At 43.3% G+C, this 17,998-nt stretch overlaps 1 protein-coding gene across 6 annotated transcripts in view; it reads right to left on the bottom strand.

The window, feature by feature from the left end:
- Positions 1-17,998, bottom strand: part of TSNARE1 (t-SNARE domain containing 1) — a 447,504-nt gene that overhangs the window by 184,212 nt on the left and 245,294 nt on the right. For all 6 annotated transcript variants that reach the window (XM_057429820.1, XM_057429825.1, XM_057429826.1 and 3 more), the window contains one exon: positions 9,787-9,859. In XM_057429820.1, coding sequence (XP_057285803.1) covers positions 9,787-9,859 — 73 coding nt within the window. The remainder of the gene's footprint in view (positions 1-9,786; positions 9,860-17,998) is intronic.

Below are 17,998 nucleotides of genomic sequence, written 5' to 3'. Positions count from 1 at the left end.
GTGGTATGGAATACCTCTTTGGTCAGTTTGGGTCAGGTGTCCTGTCTCTGCTTCCTCACGGCTTCCCCTCCCACCTGGCGGAGCATGAGGCTCACAAAGTCCTTGGCCAAACCAAAACATCGCTATCAGCTCTGTTCCCAGGCCGAAAGTCAAAACACTGCACTACACCAGCTACCAAGAAGGGGAAAAATGACTGCTACTGCTGAACCCAGGACACCATAGAATCATAGAATAGTTTGGGCTGGAAAGGACCTTAAGAGCATCCAGTTCCAACCCCCCTGCCATGGGCAGGGACACCTCACACTAAACCATCTCACCCAAGGCCTCGTCCAACCTGGCCTTGAACACTGCCAGGGATGAAGCATTCACAACCTCCTTGGGCAACCCATTTCAGTGCCTCAGCACGCTAACAGGAAAGAATTTCCTCCTTAAATGCAATCTAAACTTCCCCTGTTTAAGTTTTAACCCGTTACCCCTTGCCCTACGGTGCTGTGTAATTGGTGACTACAAGCACCAGCCCAATTTCCAGCACTATATACAAGCCTCTCTGCATATGGAAACAGGGCAGAAGGCAGAGAAATCAAGAGTCAGTATGTCATTCACACTGACAGGATGCATCAGTCAGTATAACTTGTCACTCAACCAAGGTGACAAATTCTTACTTGCCTGGTTGTTGGCAAGTATTTACTTCTGTGGTCAAGCATGAGTACATGATGCATAGTTAACCAGATTGGTTTTGCCTGAAATCCAAACTATGCCCTGTGGAAGTCCATAACATCTAGCCACTGAGACAAGACCTGAAGTTCAGATCCCGATCACTCAGAACTTCAACAAGCCATAATTTTCCTACAGCCAAGTTATGGCACGTGTCAGGCTGGGGAGAAGAGAAGAAACAAGTTAAAAATGGAACTAAAACTAAGAACATATCCTGCTGGGAAACCTGTTATTTTCAGAAACACAAAAGCTGACCATGGGTTTGGGTTAAAAAACAGACGTTTATGTAGAAAAGCACCTCGCTTTTAAGTTATTTTGTGATGGGATTTGGAAGGGATGGGGGGATTTGGGAAACTGCCTTATCATAGAATGGTTTGGGCTGGAAGGGACCTTAAAGCTCACCCAGTTCCAGCCCCCTGCCATGGGCAGGGAGACCTTCCACTAGAGCAGGTTGCTCCAAGCCCTATTCAGCCTGACCTAATCAAAGTAATAGAACTTGCTGATGTATCCGATGCTTCCCAGGATCTTTGTGCAGACACCCTTAACTACTCATTGCCTCATAAAGGCTGATGGTCCTCAGAAAATCAATCATTTATGCATAGGAGAGCTACAGAGGAGAGATTTATGCAAGCTATCTTACTAAACCAAGAGTAATCTGTCTGTGCTCCTCTTGGGGCAGGGAGAAATCACAGAAGGAGCTTAATTTAATGTCTTTAAATAGCCCTCCATAGGAACCCAGTGCTTTTCACTGCCTGCAGGGGGGCCTAAGGAGATTTGCCTTCCTTAGATAAAATTAAACGCTGTGAACGCCCCCTTAGCACCGCATGGAATGGGCTAATCACATGTTCTGCAGTGTGTTTTGCAAACATCATCCACCTATTTACCACCACAGGCTTTCACAAGTAGGATGGACGGGTGTGCTACATGCTATATAGGAGTTGATGCGATGGTACAGGAGGAGGCTGGACCCTGGTGGCACTGCTTCTGCTCACTTATTCTCCTAACAGAATACCAGCCTTGGAATAAGCAAAACTCCTATTTAGATGTTCTTTTTGAAGCAACTTGAAATCCTGAGACACGGGGGGGAAACTAGAACAAAATCGCCCGAAAACAATTCTAAACAAAAATGAGACATAAATATGTAACGCAATTTAACCAGATATTCCTGCTGATTAACACAGGAAAGCAAGGGAAGGAAAGAGAATTTGGGTCAAATCACAAGGAAATAAGCTTTAACTCGATGATGCTAATAAGTCAATGATGAATGTGTCACTCACAGCTATTTCAGTGCATCATTCCTGAATGATAGCGATGGTTTACAGCGTTACCTTGCACACTTTCAGGCTCCTCGCCATGGTACCTTACTTGCCAACGCAGAGGGGATTTCTTCAGTAGACTGAAAAAAGCCTGCTGGAGGCATCTACATTTCCTTTGTCATTAGTATGAATGGACAGTGATTCTGTTCCCAAACAGGTGAGATAACCCAGCCCCAGGGCTGGGATTTTCCAAAGAGCTTGAATCCCACAACAATTTTCTGTTCTGAGCCTCTGATGCCAAATTTATGGTGCAGTTTGAAAACAAAGAGAAACCCTAAGGCGATGGGATTGCCATTGTATTAAACTGAGTGTCAGGGCAGCACTGAAGCAGATGGTGGTTGCAAACAAATGCATCCAGGAATTCAGATAATTCTAATTTCCCAGCTAAAAGACATCCTTTCAGTTGGGGCTGTTCAGCCTGGAGAAGAGAAGCTGCATGGAGACCTCAAAGCAGCTTCCAGTGTCTGAAGAGGGCTACAAGGATGCTGTAAGAGGGACTCTTCATCAGGGACTGTAGTGATAGGACAAGGGGTGATGGGTTCAAACTGAAACAGGGGAAGTTCAGGTTAGATCTAAGGAAGAAGTTCTTTACTATGAGGGTGGTGAGGCACTGGCACAGGGTGCCCAAAGAAGTGGTGAATGCTCCATCCCTGGCAGTGTTCAAGGCCAGACCGGACAGAGCCTTCAGCGACAATGGTCTAGTGTGAGGTGGCCTTGCCCATGGCAGGGGGTTGGAACTGGATGATCTTAAGGTCCTTTCCAACCCAAACCATTCTGTGATTCTAGGACCCGAGTCTTTATAGCCACAGCAGTGGACTGGCTTCATGAGGCAGCATTTTCAGTGAAACTGCTTGAAAGACAGGAAACTGAGCTTGTGAATGAGAATTTTAAAGTGCTTCCACTTGGCAAGAACCAAAATGGGCCCCCTCAGGATTCATTGGATGCTTTTATTTTTAGCGCTTTAATAAGCTTAACCCTCTTCTATCACTACAACTTCTGGCTAAAAAAATTAATATACCAAGAAACACAATGACAATAATAAAAAAGGGCATTTTGGAAGTGTATAAAGTCTTATTTACTAATTAAAAGCCAAATTTGGAGTGAAATTGCATTCAGCATGAAAATGAATTTTGCCCATTCTAATAGCTGTGTACTTGTAGAGTTTTAAGCAAGTGCTATTCCACGAGCTAAAGACCCTCAGGCACAACTGTGATATTAAAGAGAAGGAAAACTATGGCAGCTCTTCCCGAGTGAAGTTCACAATGGCTTAGGGTTAGTCATGTGGAAACTTCAATGGAAGCATCAAGTAAGAAACTCTACACATGAGAGACATGGTTTAGTGTGAGGCATCCCTGCCCAAGGCAGGGGATTGGAACTGGATGATCATAAGGTCCTTTCCAACCCAAGCCATTATACAATTCATAAACTGATCTCACCCATATGCTAAACTAAGGCTATATGGGTCATACTGGGTTAGACTGGTGCAATGAAATACAGTTGTCAGTGCCAGGAGTCATCATCAGCTACGGTTATTGCAACAAAAGGCAGAAAGAACCTAGCTTTTTATTTGACTTTAGAAGAGCTTGAATTCTTCCACATGGTAATATAGCATGGCTCTCAGAGGCAAGGACTGAGGCACAGGAATCACAGAACGGTTTGGATTGGAAAGGGCCTTAAAATCATCCAGTTCCAATCCCCTGCCATGAGCAGGGGCACCTCACACTAGACCATGGCACCCAAGGCTCTGTCCAACCTGGCCTTGAACACTGCCAGGGATGGAACATTCACAACTTCTTTGGGTAACCTGTGCCAGTGCCCCAGCACCCTCACAGTAAAGAACTTCTTCCTTATCTCCAACCTGAACTTCCCCTGGTTTTTTGAACCCACCACCCCTTGTCCTATCACTGCAGTCCTGGATGAAGAGTCCCTCTCCAGCATCCTTTCAACCTGGAAAGACCATTTAGACTACCCCAAAATGTCATAACCAGCTTTTCCTGCTGGTTTTCTTTGGCCAACAGCCCAAAGCCCTAGTCTCTATGAATAAAAGCTGAGCACCAGCATAAATTTACAACAGTTCAGCTCCTGAATGATGTATATGGTCCTTGAGCTGCGTCTTGGAAATGTCAACTAACTGCTACATATGTGTGCGCTGGAAAACGGTATGGCCCTGCCTGCCAGGATACAGCTTCTAGGGATTTAAAATGCAAATGCTGTCCTATGTATGTTAATGGAAAATAGTACAGAGAATATGGTATCTCGTATCATTTGCTTTGTGCTAAATGGGAATATGAGCACTTTAGCAGATGCTAAGCCATTTACCATTCTTTCTTACAGAGACAAGTGGTCTCAAATCACTGATATTTACCCCAAGAGGAGAATCAGCATACAAAGAGTTTTCTGAGGGTATGGCCTCTGCCCTCATTGCCTGGTGTTACGTTTTCAGCTCTCCATCCTAGTTCCATCGGATCCACAGTTCCCACACGGCTTTGGGTAATCCAAGGTTCTAGTTTAAATCCCACAAGAAATTAACACTGGAGAGTATTATATCATGGCAATGGACCCGATTCACTTTTGGTTTTGCATTTTCTTCTTTTTCTGATGGAAAATGCTATTTCGATCTGACTTTAAGTGCAGAAATTTATGGGCATGTCAGATTTTCTTTCTTTTTTTTTCCCCAAAACAATCTCTGAAAGTCATTTAAAATGCAGAAGAACACTCAATCTAGCTTTGATTGGGAAATTCCCCACACTATTTTTCCCTTGTGATGTAAATTCAATTCTTTATTACTTTTTCTAATTCTAGAAGACATCCATGTGAAAGAAAAATCTTATTTCCAACCGCAATAAAACCGTTTCTTTGAAATGACAAAAAAAGGACAAAAGGCCCAAAATAATCCTATCTGCCTTTCCAAATCCAGCTCATGAATTAACACATCTTGCATAAATGCCTTAATTTCATTTGCATGCAGCATTTTCCAGAGGTCCACTTTTGTCTTCAATTAACACAACACCTTCCATTATGCAGCTGAGTGCATAAGCTACTGAGTCATCTGATGTAAGAAACGTCAACCTGAGTACTCGCAGGGATAAACGAGGATGATGGGAGTGCTGTTTCATAGGAATATCCATATTTATCCCCGCCTGCTCCCTTGCAAAGATCATATATTTTACCTACAAATTAAAGTCACTGATATTTACAACTTCCTTGACACCTTTTGCTTTACAGGGATGCTTTGATTTCTTTAACCCACTCAAGCTCTGGCCTCCCAAACACAGTCTGTGTGTGGCGGAGTATAGCACCTCCCCACAGAAATAAACCAGCTACATTCACTGCTCAGTTGCAGCATTACTAGAAACTGAGCTCACAGCAGCTCCAGATTCCCCAAAATGACTCAGGATAAACGGGTGTGAGAATAATCCTACTGGTGGCAATAAACCTCATAAAAAGGAAGAGCCTTGTTTCTTGTACAGAATTAGCTGGCTCATTAACTGCAAGTGTACCAGCCCAATCGCATTATGAGGGTCAAACACAGAACAGCAGACAAATCTTCAGGCGTTAGTAGATTTGCAAGCATAGAGGTGCACATTATTCTTATAAACCAGCGTGTGCTGTCTTACCTGTCAGCACTAGAGCTAAATGTAGAAGTCTGCATACAATAAGGGGAGACACAAACCACCACGCTCACAGAGAGCAGAAACGGGAAAAGCTCATTCATTTCTAGTGTTGCCTATCATCTGAGTGAAATTAATTGGTCAGAGATCATGGTAGCCCACACATGACTCCAACAATTCAGTTGTGATCATCAACTTGTGCCTAATATGGAATCAAGCATCTTATAGACTCTTCAGTGCCGTCTGAATACAAAGGTGTGTGAAAAGTCATAGTGGATGGAGGTCACCACTGCTGCAGTCCTAAATAATAGGTAGAGCAAGGCCAGTGGTACACAGAATAAGGGACAATGGGTTGAAACTTCAACAGGAGAAGTTTAGATTGCATACAAGGAAGAAATTCTTTCCTGTTAGGGTGGTGAGGCACTGGAATGGGCTGCCCAGGGAGGCTGTGAATGCTCCATCCCTGGCAGTGTTCAAGGCCAGATTGGACAAAGACTTGGGTGACATGGTCTTATGTGAGGTGTCCCTGCCCATGGCAGGGGGGTTGGAACTGGATGACCTTAAGGTCCTTTCAAATCCTAACTATTCTATGATTCTATACAAAACACCATGACCTTAGAACTGTTGCCTACAAAGCAGTTAAGGGTAGCAATATCACGCAATTTCAGCAGCTGGGGTGGTTGACAATAAAACTTAATTACCCTTAGATAACAGAACAACTGATGACAGGGCTTCAGATAAACAAAGGAATTGGAGGTTTCTTGGGAAACAAATGGGAAGTGGAAAAGATTATCACTGATTCAGTAATCACAGAATAACAGAATCATAGAAAGTTTTGGGTTGGAAAGGACCTTAAGACCATCCAGTTCCAACTCCTGCCATGGGCAGGGACGCCTCACACTAGACCACGTCACCCAAGGCTCTGTCCAACCTAGCCTTGAACACTGCCAGGGATGGAGCATTTACCACTTCTTTGGGTAACCTGTTTCAGTACCTCACAACCCTCACAGTAAAGAACTTCTTCCTTGTATTTAAACTGAGCTTCCCTTGTTTCAGTTTAAACCCATCACCCCTTGTAATACCCTTCCTGCATGGACTGTGCCCTGTACTGACAGGCAACTCTGTGTCTCAAAAAGCAGCTGAAAACAAAAAAAGCCATGGGAAGATTTCTCGTTTCCTCAGGAACCACTAAGAACATAAAGGTACCCATTCACATAACAGCTTCTTCCAAGATCACTTAGAAAACGTAACCAAATCAGAGACTCTGCAGACCACATTCAACTGAACGCAGATATTAAAGCTGTTACATTCAGGTATTTGGGGACTATTCTCAAGATGTGCTAATTCTCCTTAGATGTCCCAACCGAGACACATAACTCAGTTTAGTTAAGGATCCAGCTCAATGATTTTCCAGCTCAGTTTGCATTAGCACATCTGGCAACAGACTCTCGGCTGTGCCATTCAGGCAGTCAGACTGGAGAAGGACACGTGTGGAAGGATGCAGACTGGCTTCCTTGATGGCATCAAGGTGTTTAACCAGCCTTCAGGTCAGAAAGGCAGTGATGCTAAAACAGGCATCAAGGGTGATCTAACTTCACAGGAAAGAAAACAGGACCATAGAATCACAGAGTCAACTTGGTTGGAAAAGACCTTTAAGATCATCCAGCCCAACCATTCCCCAGCGCTGCCAAGGCTACAACTAAACCATGTCACTGAGGGCAGTGAGCTTGCTTGATGACTTAGTGAACCATTCTGGCCCCCAACCCCTAGCAATTCTGTCTGACCTGACTGCTGGTCATCCTCTCCTTCCTTCATCATTCCCAAGCAGATGCTGATCTAAAACAGGGTCCTATGGTTATAAAACCCAAAACTGTGTCACTAGCACCAATTCCACAGCCAGCTATTGATCTGTCTGACTAGCATCCTCATCCTCGCACCCTTTCCCCTCACCAGAGCCCCATGAGATGAAGATGCACAGGAATGCTTTTGCCAATAGCTCCTGTAAGATTGCATTGAAAAGACTGTTTCTGTTGATTCAAAGGTAACTTAGGCCACCAGCTTGTTTTGGTTTTGAGGGCTTGGACTCGCTGATATAGTAATGCTTAGTGAAATACTCTTATCAAAGAGATGTCATTACTATGAACACACGCACAGAGCTTATTTGCAGAAGACAAAAGGTGGCAGAGATAGCCTCCAAATCTGCATTTTGCCTCATCTATTTCCTCCTTACATGACAGAAATTGCTCTCTACCCTCAGGAGCATTACGCTGTGTTCATTAAGGAACTGGCCCACATGCTAGCAAAACTGCTTTTAGGTTTCTTTAAGCAGTATGGGTTATTCTGCCTGTGCCATGAATAGACCAGACAAGCTCTTCCTATTGATCCTCCCAGGCTCAGGTGAACCAGAGCGTGGTTTGCTCTTACAGCCCTGGGAGCATTTTGCTACATGGTGCATCTCATATTCCTGGTTATGCATTTTCCCTGGACAACATTAAAAACCTAAAACAAGTGCCAAGAGAACTGTTCCTTGTCATCGTTGCTTTTGAATTTTCACTGTAGGGGTTTCGACTCCCTCTGCCTCCTGATTCTTAAATCTCACTTACTTCTGTGTAATATGAATGTCAACAGACAAACAGTGGGCCCTCCCAGCAATTGGTTGGGAACATACCTTGACTCGCTGCCAGGCTGAAAAGATACTCATAAAGAAACTAATAATGTGCTGCAGTGGAACAGGAAGAAGGAAGAATGTGTCAGATATAAAAGCAACAGAAAACTTAAGCAGGCTGAAAGACAAAACATCTTGCTTAGTCTAACTGCTTCTCATAGGCAAGCTAATACTGGGGTCACTTCTATGAATGGGCAATATCTTCAAATAATAGATAGTGCCTTAAGAAAAGGAGTTAGGAGGATCTTGAAGCTAGCTCATGTATGTTGTCATGTCCCTCGAGGCATGAGCATCTGATGTGCTTTTAGGAGATGAATCAGGCTGCAAAGTTATCCATGTACAAAAATGAGCTTTTCAACATGCATAAATTAAAGCAAACAAACACCCTAAAAAGATGGGCTTAGATATAACCTCGATTTCTTTCTGCACCTGGGGACCAGAGTGGTGTTTCTCAGTGGAAGCAGCTAGCTCATTTCAGTGTGAAAGCAGGTATCTTAGGCTAATGGAAGCTTGAAAAGGTAGGAGTTTGGCAAAGAATACCAGAGTGATTAAGACACAGAAGAGTTTCTTCCTTTATGATCTACATATGGCTGCCTTAGGATCAGCTCCCAGGAGCTCCAGTAAGAACTGTAGCTGAAGCCTGCACATTAGAAATATCTCCACAAATCTTGCTTCTCTGGAGTTTACATCCCTCAGTGTGCCTTTAGAACTAGAGCTATTTGGAAGCAGACAGTTGCTTCTCAAGCACTGGACTGTGTTATCATCCATATACAAAATAGAAGATAACAGAAGTCTTCTAAACCACATCAGGAGACAGCAGTGACAAAGGCAAGGGTCAAAGGGAATTTAAAAGGAGGTGATCTACTGAGTCTTACCTCTCTATTCACCCAAGTAATGGGCTGCTCTTAAGGATAATACTAGGGGTTATTCACATGTCTTTTCCCAAGTTTTCTTCACCATGCTCCTAGCTACTGATAGCTGGAGAGCAAGAGGTCAACTAATGGGCAGAAACCTCAGACTATGCATGTGAGCACATCATGAAGTTAGGCTACCGTAAATTTAATCAGACACACCCTGCAATGTGGAAAGCAAATTCCATTTAGGAGAAGCAAGCTGCTCAATTTTCTCCCCCATCATCAATACTCATAACAATAATTGCTACTACTATTGCTTTTTAATTATAGTTCCAGATAGAAAGGAAAAATTGGATCTCTTTCCAGTTAATGTTATATCTTCTCCATCTTCCTTTTTACAGTCAAAAGGGAATGGAGTAATCTCCCAGTGAATTCTATTTTATGCTAAATATACCAGCTAACTATCCTTAAGATGAGAACCCCATTGCACAGGGCAGCTCATCAAATCAAAACATGACTGACTACAACCACAGCACTGACAAACACTGCTCATGAAGAACCACACAACATCACATTGGAATGGCACAGGAGGGTAAGAAAGCTGATACGTTAAATGTGATACCTACCTATTGTGTCTCCTTGCTCATGCACCATGGAGGCCAGGTCCTTAATGATCTGGTTCACATCCAACATGTCACTCTGAAAAGACAGAAGGTCTGACATTAATGATGAATGGGTAAAGTCCAAGCATCAAAGGCAGGTTCCACAGTCAAGCTTTGCAAAGCAAAAACCCAAACCCACAGAATCATTGAATTGGGTAGGCTGGAAAAGACCCCTAAGATACCTTGCTGGATCTAAGTCACCCAGGTGACTCAAGCTTTCGGTAAGAAACAAGTAGAATGATCAGACTAAGTGTTCAAGTCCAGGTAGGATGGGGTTTTGAGCAACCAGGTCTAGTAGATGTCCCTGCCAATGGCAGAAGGTTGGAACTGAATGAGCTTGAAGGCCCCTTTCAACACAAACCATGTTACGATTCCATGGACATACTGTTCACCAGACAGTCTGTGGAACCTCCATCCTTGCATGTCTACAAAACCAAGTGGACATGGCCGTAAGCAACCTGTTTTCATTGACTGCTCTGAGCAAGGGTTTTGGACTAGAGTTTCTCCAGAGCTTTCTGCCAACTTCAGTGATTCTGTAATTTATGCAGCTTAACAAAATGCATTCTGCTTGTCTTTTTTTCTGTGATGTTGCCTTACTGCTACTGCATTTAGCAGTACCTATGCTATGATGTTTATTACTGCTAGATTAATTCTTTTCATAAGTGGCAGTGTCATATGAAAGCAGTATACGCTCACATTTGCTCTTGTATACAGTAAGTGTTCAGAAATGAAGCAAACAAATTCACTGGCAATTTGTTGTGGTTTAACTGAAAATTCAAGTGCTGAACCTAGTTACTTCTGTTTTACACTTGAAATCGTATAAATTAATCCCTTCATCAAAACAGGCCTTTCCTTATTGCCTTACCAATAAGGAGATTTCACATTCAGTCAGGTTTTGATCATATCTACATCAGGTCACAAACAGCATTTTATCATTTTATCAGATGCTGTGCTGAAAGATGGCCTTTTTCTGCTTAAGAAACCCCATTCTGGGATCAATGGCCTGCAACAACAATAACCTTTTCAGAAAGAAAAGGGTTTGCTCTTGTTGTTTTTATTGTTTTTCTCTCTTAGTCTTTCACAGTTCTGAAAATCAGCTATTTCACAGACTCATCATAGGATCACAGAATGGTCACACTAGACCATGTCACCCAAGGCCCTGTCCAGCCAGCCTGGCCTCAAACACTGCCAGGGATGGAACACCTACCACTTCTCTGGGCAGCCCATTCCATGCATCCCCTGTACTGGGGAGCCCAGCACTGGATGCTTTCTAAACCATTGAAAACATTTCCCAAGAACCGGCTTCTCCTATGGCTAATTGCACAGGAATTCATTTATCTGCTTGGGTCCTTGTGCAACTCTAGCCCATTGCACCAAAAAGTCTGATTGCATCCACCTCACTTCTGTGGAGACCTCAGAGCAGCTTCCAGTATCTGAAGGGGGCTACAAGGATGCTGGAGACGGACTCTTCATCAGGGACTGTAGTGACAGGACAAGGGGTGATGGGTTCAAACTGAAACAGGGGAAGCTCAGATTGGATATAGGGAAGAAACTCTTTACTGTGAGGGTGCTGAGGTGCTGGCACACGGTACCCAAAGAAGTTGTGAATGCTCCATCCCTGGCAGTGTTCAAGGCCAGAATGGACAGAGCCTTGGGCAACATGGTCTAGCGTGACATTTCCCTGCCCATGGCAGGGGGTTGGAACTGGGTGATCTTAAGGTCCTTTCCAACCCAAACCATTCTGTGATTCTATTCTATGAACTCAGCCTCCCTACTGGCAAACTTAGAAAATGGTGCAAAATGAATCCATTCCCTTCTCCTGAAGTTTGTTATGAGAATATAAGTGGCACAACATTTAATCATGTAATGCAAGAGAATCACATTAACTTGCAATGAAGCCTGGGAGCCCCATTGTGAATTCTAGAATACACCAAATTGCTGAATAACTGAAGAAGGAGGAGAAACAAAAGGTTCGGAAAGCTGCGAGAAATCATAATAAACCAAAGAACAAACCCCCTAACCAAAGCCTGGGTAATGCATCACAAAATTCACTTCATTCATTCACTTGTCAAGCATAATGAAGCTTTAATTATGTATGGGATTATTCCGAACTTGTAAATACTGCAGAATATTTTGTAAAAGCAATGAAGTTTAAGTAACTTGAGAATGCGCTTGAGCTCTGTGGTAGTAAATCACTGCCAGGAAATAAGAAAAAAATTTAGTTGTGATTTTTTTCAGTATGGGAGGATTTTGGGTTTTTTTTGGGGTTTTTCTTCTGTAAAAAATCTGTGAATGAACAAAATTACAAAGTTTAGTACGGAAGAGCTGAGAATTAACTGCAATGTGTTGTTCTGCTCTCACAGAGCTCCTTAGTGAAAGATGATTAAGGAAAAATTAAACAAACAAATAATAATACTAAATAAGAGGCAGAAGGTTCATTTATCTCTCTTGGCTAAATTGCCCTTTCAGGCTGTCTGGTTTATTTTACTCTAAGGGTGGTGAGGCACTGGAACGGGTTGCTCCAAGCGGTGAATGCTCCATCCTTGGCAGTGTTCAAGGCCAAGTTGGCCTTGGGCGACATGGTCTAGTGTGAGATGTCCCTGCCCATGGCAGGGGGTTGGAACTGTATGATCTTAAGGTCCTTTCCAACCCAAACTGTCGCATGATTCTACAGCACTTTAAGTGAACACAGCAGTCATGGACATGTTTCTGCATGTACATTTGATTAGATAGAGGTTATTGCAATCTATGGAATTATACAAGCACAACACCACACCCCAGCATTCCCATTATAATAAAACAAAGTGGGCAATACGGTTTAAGATCAACCAGATGATGTATTGACTCCTCAGAGGGTCCTCCTCAGCTAATTTAACCACAGCTATTTGAGCTGTCTTCCTCCTTATGCCAGATACCATGATAAGAAGGGGAAGACTGAGAAAAGATATTCAATGCTGTATACGAACAGTGCTGTTCCAGATTTGCCATTTATATTCAGGTACTTGGGACAGAACAGCCATCTGGTGCTGCACAGTATAGATCCTTTTCATAGCATTGTAACAACACTTAAAATCATCGCTTAGCAAATACACATTAGTTAAAGCCAGCCTGAGTTGTTGGGAAGGGAAAAATGCAACTCCTGTATTTAAGGCAAAACAAACAGGGGTGAGTTGTAAAGCACAGAGCACAAAGCGATCTAACCCGAAGCAAGGAGTCTGTTGAATAATTTAACCTGGCAACGTGAAGTTTCAAAGTCCCTGATATATATAAGCAAAACACAATGAAAAATAGAAGAAAACCATCCAGAAATAAAGAACTTATATACAGGAATATACCCAGGAGCTAAGTTTATCTTCCTTCTTGCCAGGTTACCTCTATCATGAGGTACCTCTGAACTTGCCAGCCATCAGTTTGTTAGCAAAATCACATCGCCTTTGGTTGCCCACACTAAGTGGGATTCACAGTGAAATACAGCTGTTCATCAATCTCTTTGACTCCACAGGAAACAGGAATACAACAGCCAGTCACATTCCCAAAATGCCATCTCCCTGCCAGCTAAATAGGCTGGGATTTAATCACCACCCAAGAAACCCAAGTTTTGTTGGTTCAAACCCAAGAAACCCCATCCTTTCCTGTCTGGCAGCAACTTACTCATTAGATTCTGCAGCAAAAGTGAGACATTTAAATTGTGTCAGTTAAATCCTTATTTAAATATGGAAAAAAATCCATTGCTCACAATAATAGACAGGATTTAATGCCATCCGTGCTGGAACAAAAAGAATTAAACTAGTCAACAGGAAAATCAGAGATGGCAGAAAGAAATGGCGGCAGCTAAAGACGACCAAAAAAAGGCAGAGATGTGCCAACAAACAAGTCATGCAGATGAGAGAACCAGGGAAATGAAAGAGTTTGGGACCCTAAAGACTTGGAGGATTAGCTCTCACTAAGGAAAGTTAGTTCAGAATAGAAAGAGAAAATACCAGGTTAAAACTGAGGACTATTTGAATCATTTAACCTTACTGAGAGAGTGAATAATACCACTGCAAAACCCTGAGATTTCTTGAAGAAAGCTGAAATTCCAGCTCTGGAAATTACTGGGCATACGATTTTGCAGATAATCTAGGAATTTCTATTTCCCATTTTTTTTACTTTAACAAGACCACCATTTCAGCACTTTAAAAATTAAACTGGGAGCAAGTCAGGGTGTAAAACCCCAGCATTCTTATCAAGACAGGAACAACCTAATCATAAACCCCAGCAGCCCATTTACCCATGGAATAAGCATCGCTGAGGTATTTGCCAAGACAGCAAGTAAGTAAACCTCCCCTCGCTTCCATCCTCATGCTTAGTGGAGGGAAGATTTAGCCATATTCTAACATGCCCCCACCCTAATGATATCCTAAGGACTCCCCTGTATTCCAGCCATGAGAACAGCATTAAATAAACCAGAGAGGGGAAACACGCCCTCCTCAAAAGGACACGGAACAAGCACGTGATGTTAATAATTTCTCTCTCACATATAGCCAGATCCCAGCATCCTTCATCAATGTCAGTTCTGGTCCTCAAGGGAAGAGTCACACTTATTTCTAACACTGTTTGCTTTAGGTTTGTGTGAAAAATGAGATCAGAAGTATCAGTGGTCTATGCTTCTGTGTGCATTCACAAACCATCCATCCCATTTTGTAAAGGACTACATATTAGCATTTAAATTAACTGCCGACTTCACAAGATACCGAATTCCACATATGAGGTCTCATTCTGCCCCACCATCCACTCTGCAACAAGCAACCAGAAGAGGTACAACATCAAGTGAAGGAGATTGAGAGATGTAATATAATGCCCATGGCAGCGGATTGGAACTGGATAATCTTAAAGTCCTTCCCAACCCAAACCAGTCTGGGATTCCATGTGTGTATTTCTATACAGGGAGCCACTCCAAACTAAAGCAAAACAAAACCCTAGTACTCATTATCTTTGAGGGAAACAAAACCAAACCAAACCCAACCCCAACCTTCTGTAGTGTCTGGCACATTTTACCAAAGAGATGCTGCTTGTGCATTGTCCCATCTGCAACACCCCTGGGGTGTCTCCTATGCTGTGGTCCACCATGTGCAAACCAGAGACCCAGAGAATACAGAAAGACTGACCAAAGCCTGATGTACATCTATCCCACTATTCTTCTGTGGGATAGGGGAAAGAAAGAGGCAGGAAAAGATAACAAAGAGTGAACAAGCTTCTCTGATGCTGGATGGACAAAACCTAAATCTTGCTGCAACAGCTTTCCAACAAATATTTTTCTCTTGTCTATGGCTAGGGAGGAAAAAAAAAATGACATCCTATAAATCAAACTGATTCAGCCCAAGCAACAACAGACCAGCAGAAAATTGTTTTGAGGGCAGAAGCTATCCAGAACAGCAATTACAGACTGAGTTAGATCTCCTCTGGGACTGAGCAACAGCCGGTGCAGGGAGTTTCTCTCTCCCTCTTGCTCACTTGTGCTGTCTTAAGCGGTCTGTGTCATCTCAGGGAGTGCAGCACTGCACTTGCATCATTAGAATAGCCTTGCTGAGCTGCAGCATGCTAATCCACATCTGCCTTGGGACAGCAGGCAAGGAAACACAACATAAAGTGGTGTTTCTATCCATGAAAATCCAAAAGGAGAGGCTATGGAAGGTGAGGTGCCTCAAGTTCATCAGAGGTGAGAACGTCACAGAGGACACATCAACAGGCATCAATAAAGAGAGATCCTGGAGCCAGCCAAATAGAGTAATATTATCTATTGTGCCTGTTGATCCTGGCTAGAAGCCACATGCCCACCAAAGCTGCTCTACCATTCCCCCTCCTAAGCCAGACAGGGGAGAGAAAACATAATGGAAGGTTCATGGGTTAAGATAAGGAGATCACTCACCAGCTATTATCATAGGCAGAACAGACTTGACCTGGGGAAATGAGCTCAATTTAGGCAAAGACAGGGAATGGGAGAATGAAGAATAAAATACTGTGGAAGATCAGATTTGAGAACATCTAAGCAACCTTTAGGTGAAGAAGTACTTAGGACCTAACAAGATGCATCTGCAGGTCCTGAGATTGAAGAGGGCTCTGACCACCTGATCTAGAGAAGGTTGCAGAAGGGTAGGATTTAGATAATCATTAAGGTCCCTTCCAACCCACACCATTCTATGGTTGTTACCAACCAAATCAGAGTAGGATAATAAGAAATAAAACCAGATCTTAAAACACCTTCCCCCCAACCTCTCTCTTCTTCCTGGACTCAATTTTACTCCCAAATTCTCTACCTTCTCCTCCGAAGTGGCTCACAGGAACGGAGACTGTGGTCAGTTCATCACATGTTGTCTCTGCTGTTCCTTCCTCCCTTAAAGAGAGGACTCCTCTCCAGCTCCACTGTGGGTCTCTCCCACATGAGAGTCCTCCACTAACTTTTCCAGTGTGAATCCTTGTCCACCAAAGCTGTAGCTCTCCATTACCTGCTCCAGTGCAGGTCCCACACAGGGTCATAACTCCTGCAACACATCTGCTCCAGTATGGGCTCCTGTCTTTCTCCACAGGGACACATATCCTGCCAGGAGCCTGCTCCAGCATGAGCTTCCCACACAGTCACAGCATCCTTCAGTCATGCCCTGCTCTGGTATGGGATCCTCTATGGGCTGCAGGTAAATATCTGCTCCCTTGTTAACCTCCATGGGCTGCAGGTGGAGATCTGCACCCTTGTTAACCTCCATGGGCTGCAGGTGGAGATCTGCACCCTTGTTAACCTCCATGGGCTGCAGGTGGAGATCTGCACCCTTGTTAACCTCCAGGGACTGCAGGGCACAGATTGCCCCACCGTGGTCTACACCATGGGCTGCAGTGGAATATCCGCTCTGGTACCTGGAGTGCCTCCTTCTGCACTGACTTTGGTGTCTGCAGAGCTGTTCCTCTCACATATCCTCACACCTCTCTTTTGGCACAGCAACTTTTTCCCTTTCTTAAATCTGTTATCCCAGAACCACTGCCAACCAGCTCAGCTTTGGCCAGTGGTGGGTCCGCCTTAGAGCGCACTGTCATTGGCTTTACTGGACATAGGGGAACCTGCTGGCATCTTCCCACAGAAGCCACCTCTGTAGCCCTCTGCTACCAAAACCTTGCCACACAAACCAAAACCAAGTGAGAAATGACTCAATGACGTATTCAACCTAAACATGCAAATTTCTGTGCAGTGCAGGAGGCAAAGCTGCTGGGTGGGAAGATCAAATTGAGGCAGCAACAACTTCTACCACATGACTAGGAAGAGTGTAAAAGGTGGTGATGTATTTACTGCCGCTCATTTGCCCTTGATCACTCTAATGTACATCTCACAGATCAGATACAGGTTGCTATTTATTTTAATAACCTATTTGAATGAATTGGATGGGAGACCTTCAACTCACCTACTCTACCACACAGCATGTGTCATCCCACCAGCATAGGTGGGTACGATGGGCAGCTCCCTTGGAAAGTTCCTCTCTTAGGAATCGAGCCACATTTGAGGACACATCTTGACCAGCTGTGTTAATGACAGGCTTTATCATTGATTCCACCTAAAATGTGTGAGATGCAAGTGGGAACAACAGCTTGTTACCATGAGCTGTATTAGTATCTTTTAGCTACCTTCTATACTATGCTCTTTCTCTGAAGCTTCACAACCACCCATCTGGATCAGATTGGCTGCAAACATGCATTGCTACAGCCATTTCCTACGTACTCTGTATCCCTCAGTGTTTCCCTATATAAGAGATCAAAGACTGCTGAAGGCAGATATTTTCGTTCATGTGATCTTTATCAGTTCCACCCCTCTGCTGGAAGGTCAGACCTGGACTGTAGTCTATGGGAAAAATAATAATACAAATGAAAGGAAAAGATACTTTGCCCTTTTAAAAACCTTTAAATCTGGAAATAGGAGACTTGTTAATGGAGGCCATCTGTAGTTCTGGTTTTAAGTAGGTATCCTCACTTCATAGTTGAAAAACATGTTTTTTCAAGTATACTATACATCTATATGTACATACATATACTTTATATACACAGAGCATATAAAGCATCCAAGATCCTGTCAAAAGTTCATGCTATTAACCACAATTTTGTACTTAAAATTAACTTACATCCAAAATTTCATTCTACAGTTTGTAAAGGTATTTGA

This window comes from Pezoporus wallicus, unplaced genomic scaffold, assembly GCF_028554395.1.
Source record: "Pezoporus wallicus isolate ANWC-B61680 ecotype Strahan unplaced genomic scaffold, APGP_CSIRO_Pwel_v1 contig_7545, whole genome shotgun sequence".
Lineage (NCBI taxonomy): Eukaryota > Metazoa > Chordata > Aves > Psittaciformes > Psittacidae > Pezoporus > Pezoporus wallicus.
The sequence above is the reverse complement of the archived record's forward strand: the minus strand, read 5'-3'. Positions and strand labels throughout refer to the sequence as shown.